The 4,986-nt window shown below is 34.0% G+C and overlaps 1 protein-coding gene across 2 annotated transcripts; it reads left to right on the top strand.

Moving 5' to 3' along the window:
* Positions 1-1,266: 1,266 nt before the first annotated feature.
* LOC141698087 (equilibrative nucleotide transporter 3-like) lies at positions 1,267-4,574 on the top strand. Of its 2 annotated transcripts, none has more exons than XM_074502700.1 (9): positions 1,267-1,400; positions 1,487-1,591; positions 2,095-2,250; positions 2,340-2,483; positions 2,729-2,834; positions 3,478-3,521; positions 3,640-3,800; positions 3,886-4,144; positions 4,235-4,574. In XM_074502700.1, the coding sequence occupies exons 1-9, from the start codon at positions 1,359-1,361 to the stop codon at positions 4,340-4,342; spliced, it is 1,125 nt and encodes a 374-aa protein (XP_074358801.1). In that variant the 5' UTR covers positions 1,267-1,358; the 3' UTR covers positions 4,343-4,574. The 2 variants fall into 2 exon arrangements, with proteins under 2 accessions (XP_074358801.1, XP_074358800.1); XM_074502699.1 differs by having other exon boundaries at positions 3,346-3,521.
* Positions 4,575-4,986: the final 412 nt, after the last annotated feature.

Raw genomic sequence — 4,986 nt, 5'->3', positions numbered from 1 at the left:
TTAGAATTTTATTTTTATTTTGTTTGTTATTTTGACAATCAACCAATTGTTTCAACACTACTTGTAATTAGTGTTTAGTCTCCTTTTAATATTTTAATTTTTTTAAAAATATTTATGAATGATCCAACCGTACGGATGTTAATATCTATATATTTTAGTGACATGACAAAAATTTTAGAAAAAAATGTATTTGGTTTGTTATTTTAACATTCAACCGGTGTTTTGACTTGTACTTGTAACTAGTGTTTAGTCTCGTACTAATGTTTTGATTTTTTTAAAAATATTTATAGATTATCCAACCGTACGGATGTTAGTATCTATATATTTTAGTGACATGATAAAAATTTTAGAAAAAAATAAATTTATTTTGTTTGTTATTTTGACAATCAACCAATTGTTTGAACAGTACTTGTAACTAGTGTTTATTCTCGTATTAATGTTTCAATTTTTTTAAAAATATTTATGAGTGATCCAACCGTACGGATGTTAATATCTATATATTTTAGTGACATGAAATTTTTTTTAGTAAAAAATAAATATATTTTATTTGTTATTTTAATAGTCAACCGGTGGTTTGACATATACTTGTAACTAGTGTTTAGTCTCGTATTCATGTTTTGATTTTTTTAAAAAATATTTATAGATGATCCAACCGTACGGATATTAAGATCTATATATTTTAGTGATATGACAAAAAAGTTAGAAAAAAAATAAATGTATTTGATTTGTTATTTTAACAGTCAACCGGTGTTTTGACCTGTACTTGTAACTAGTGTTTAGTATCATTTTAATGTTTCGATTTTTTTTAAAATATTTATGAATGATCCAACCGTATGGATGTTAAGATCAATATATTTTAGTGATATTACAATTTTTTTTAAAAAAAATAAAAGTATTTGGTTCATTATTTTAACAGTCAACCGGTGTTTTGACCAGAATTTTTTAATTCGGCTCGGCTCGGCTCGTTTTGATGGAGAAAGCTCGTGTTCGGCTCGGTTCGACTCGGCTCGATTTTGTTCGATAAAAACTCGTGTTCGGCTCGTTCGTTAACGAGCTCGAGCTCGAACACGGGTTTTTGTTCGTTAAGAAAGCTCGGCTCGGCTCGGCTCGTCAGAAAAAATATGAAAGCTCGGCTCGGTTCGATCAAAACTCGGTTCGGCTCAGTTCGTGAACGGCTCTAATTTTAATTACCCTGTGGGCAGGTGGCGTGACTCCACTGTATATGTACATGAAATCTAAATCTATATAAAATATTAAAATCTAAATCCATACCCATGTAATAAGTAAAAAGAATTTAGCTAACTCATTTCTTGTTGATTACAGTTCAAACTTGAAAGATACATTTTCTGAAAGCGACCATGGGAGGCCAGGTCACAAATGGGGCAGCAATTCAAATAAAGGTTTATTGTACTTATAAATACGGCCAGTTTAAATTTGATCTTTGAAAAAAAAATTGGATTGTAGTAATATAAATTTTGAATGGCAGGGCAAGTATGCAGCTATGGTAGTATGTTGGCTTCTAGGTGTTGGTTGCTTGCTTCCATGGAACAGTATGTTGACGGTCGAGGACTATTATATGACGTTGTTCCCGGTATTTGATTGCACTGTATCATTTAAATTTACTATATATTATATAGTTCCTCATTTTTCAGAAATATTTGTCTATTTTATCAAATGTGTTATGTGGCTAATTAGTAAATTAGACGTGGTTTACTGCTCTGAACTTTAATTCGGGTTGACAAGCGACACGGAAATGTGGTATGTGGCTGGTTAAATTATACGTGGCCTCCCGCTCCAGACTTCAATTCGGTTCCGTACTGAACAACACAGAAATTAAGAGATTTTTCAGATATTGAATAGTAAAACTGTAAACAGAGATTATTAGTTTTTTTAAGACATTTTTTCTGGATTTGGACCGGAGACGGGCCTTATACTGGAGATCAGAATGCTGGCATGAACACCACCTACCAAATCACAGTAGCTGGCAATGTTTAAGAGATTTCATTATTTCAAGATACATTTTTTTTATCAAATAGATCCTTATATATAAGAGTATTAACTTATGGCAGCAAACTAAATTCTTCTTATTGACAGAGATACCACCCTGCAAGGATTCTTAGTTTGGCATACCAGCCATTTAATGTGGGAACTGTTGCAGTACTAACATACAATGAAGCCAGAATCAATACAAGGCGACGTAATCTATGCGGATTCTCTATACATTTTACAAGTACTCTGTTGGTTCTTGTTGTAAGTATACTGATTTTGGTTCTTTTCTCAATGGTTCTTGTAGTTGCGTATATGTATTGTTAACTATCATAATATTGGTGCAATATTAGGTCGATCTAGCCTCATCTGGGAAAGGTGGGATTGGGCCGTTTATTGCATTATGTGCAATTAGTGGTGCTTTTGGGTTTGCAGATGCTCATGTTCAGGGTGGAATAGTAGGAGACCTCTCATTCATGCTTCCTGATTTAATGCAAGTTGGTGCCTCTCTATGAACTATCACGGTATTTTATAATTAAATTAATGCACTAGCTCGTTTTCTGGTGTACAATACGAGGAGGGAAAATGAAGATTTGATCCTATGAGGATTTTCTGGTGTCATGGGAGAGGGGGGAAGGAGCATTGTCTCTAAAAAATGGATCCTGAATTGCTTGGTAATTAAACACGCCAAAAATTAAAAAAATAAAATCTAATAGTTCTGTGGCGGCTTCATCTTTTTCAGTCTTTCTTGGCTGGGAATGCTGCATCAGGTGCTTTTACGTCTGGTTTGAGATTGGTAACTAAAGCAGCATTTGAGAAATCAAAAAGTGGTCTTCGAAAGGGATCCGGTATGCTTACTTTAACTCATTTGTTGCATAATTTGCATCAACAGATGAGTATTACTATAAAAATGTCTCCCATTATGCTACCTAAACTAGAATCATTTGAGTTCTCTGGTATTTTGACATTTAGAGTATCTCATCAAAACTGTGAATATGGCTTTGGTACTTTTGATAGTTTGAAAACCACTGAACAACCATTTTCGAGATTTGATAATATAAGAGAGCTAATGTGCTGCAGACGTGGTTTTCAGCTTGGTCTCAATTACTTTTTCTTTTCAGCATAGCATCTTGTTCCTATTTGTTTTGTCGTATGGTTTTGAATTCTTATTATGACTGTAAAAAGAAAAGCTTCCGATATTTTCCTGACAATGGATACTTCTATTTCCCTACTGCATCTCTATACTTCATTCTCTAATAACAAGATTCATTATATCAATTGATTTAATTATAGAAATATGCTCGTGTGAACATTATATGATTGACTATACTGCTCACTAATTCCTACTTGACTTCACAGTCATGTTCTTTGTTATCTGCACAATATACGAGCTTCTTTGCATTCTTCTATATGCCTTCATTTACCCTAAACTCCCAATCGTCAAGTATTATCGCTCAAGGGCAGCCTCTGAAGGTTCCCTGACTGTTTCAGCTGACCTTGCTGCTGCAGGCATTCAAACACAAATCGATGAGCAGGTACTTATGTCTGTTGCACACTTGCACTATCAGTACTGAAAATTTATAGAGAGCTAGGGGTTGATGAAGTTTCAGTCAGATTGTCAGTCCATGCTGAATTGTTTGGACAAAAATGCAGGATGAAGAAGATTCTAAGAAGATGGAGCGATTAAGTCACGCAGAGCTATTAACCCAAAATATAGATTACGCAATAGGTCTGTTTCTGATATATGTGCTGACATTGTCAGTTTTTCCAGGGTTCTTGTCTGAAGACATTGGAAAGCATAGTTTGGGTGAATGGTACCTTTATATATACCTTCTGCTTCTTCTTGAATCAGATTCTTTTTCATGTCTTGAGCACAAACCTGTTTATCGAATTTGACAGGTATGCGCTTGTTCTGATCGCCACGTATAATGTGTGGGATCTCATAGGGAGATATGTTCCACTCTTGAAGTTCGTAAGGCTCAAATCAAGAAAAGGTCTCATGATAGTTATCTTATCACGTTTCTTATTGATTCCCGCATTCTACTTCACAGCCAAATATGGTGGTCAAGCATGGATGATCTTGCTGACATCCTTCTTGGGTTTAACTAACGGTTACCTCACTGTTTGCGTATTTACTTCTGCGCCAAACGGTTACAAGGTTTGTTAATCATAATTCATCAAGTTCAATTTCTTAATATCTATGGTATGACTTGTTCTCACTAGATATGTGTGAAAAATATGTCTGCAGGGACCGGAGCAAAACGCACTGGGAAATATTCTGTCAGCGTTTCTGATGAGTGGCTTATTTGCTGGTGTAGTTCTTGACTGGTTGTGGCTCATAGGCAAAGGTTGGTAATGCTTATCATTTCTGCTTGCTGCATATGTTGGAACCTTGTCGGGAGGCCAAGCGCAACGATTGTATTCTCCCAACTTATATTACAGAAATCAACGGAAGATGTTTTAATGAAATTCCAAATGGCTGAATATATATTACTATGCTTTGTTTACTTAAATGAAGTGGGAGGACAAAAATACAATGAAAAGATGAAAAATGACTAGAGTTGGAACTTTGGAATGGTAGGTTGAATGACGTGAAATATAATAAATTTAAGAATTATAAAGTAAAATTTAGTTAATGATTTAAGCAACAAAATATATTTAAGCAACAAAAAAGAGTGGCTATTCAATTTTAATAGAGTTACCAAATTGCATATCAAATTTTGGATACGTGATATTGGTAAGTTGATAATTTGAATTTTTTTATTGGGAAAATTTATATGAATGCAAGGGCCCACTACTATTAATTGATTTGTATTCAATCAATCACAATACGTAATATTTGTGACCCGTTTTTTTTTACAAATTTAGAATCTCTAAAATTATTCTTTTCAATACGGCTAAATATTTGTATTGTAATCTAATGGCTTTATAATATTAAACGCCTACGGAACATCTTCCCTTCGGCCACTATATGAATTCTAATGAAAAAAAATCGTAGGC

Source organism: Apium graveolens, chromosome 11 (genome assembly GCF_009905375.1).
Source record: "Apium graveolens cultivar Ventura chromosome 11, ASM990537v1, whole genome shotgun sequence".
Classification (NCBI taxonomy): Eukaryota; Viridiplantae; Streptophyta; class Magnoliopsida; order Apiales; family Apiaceae; genus Apium; species Apium graveolens.
The sequence above is the reverse complement of the archived record's forward strand: the minus strand, read 5'-3'. Positions and strand labels throughout refer to the sequence as shown.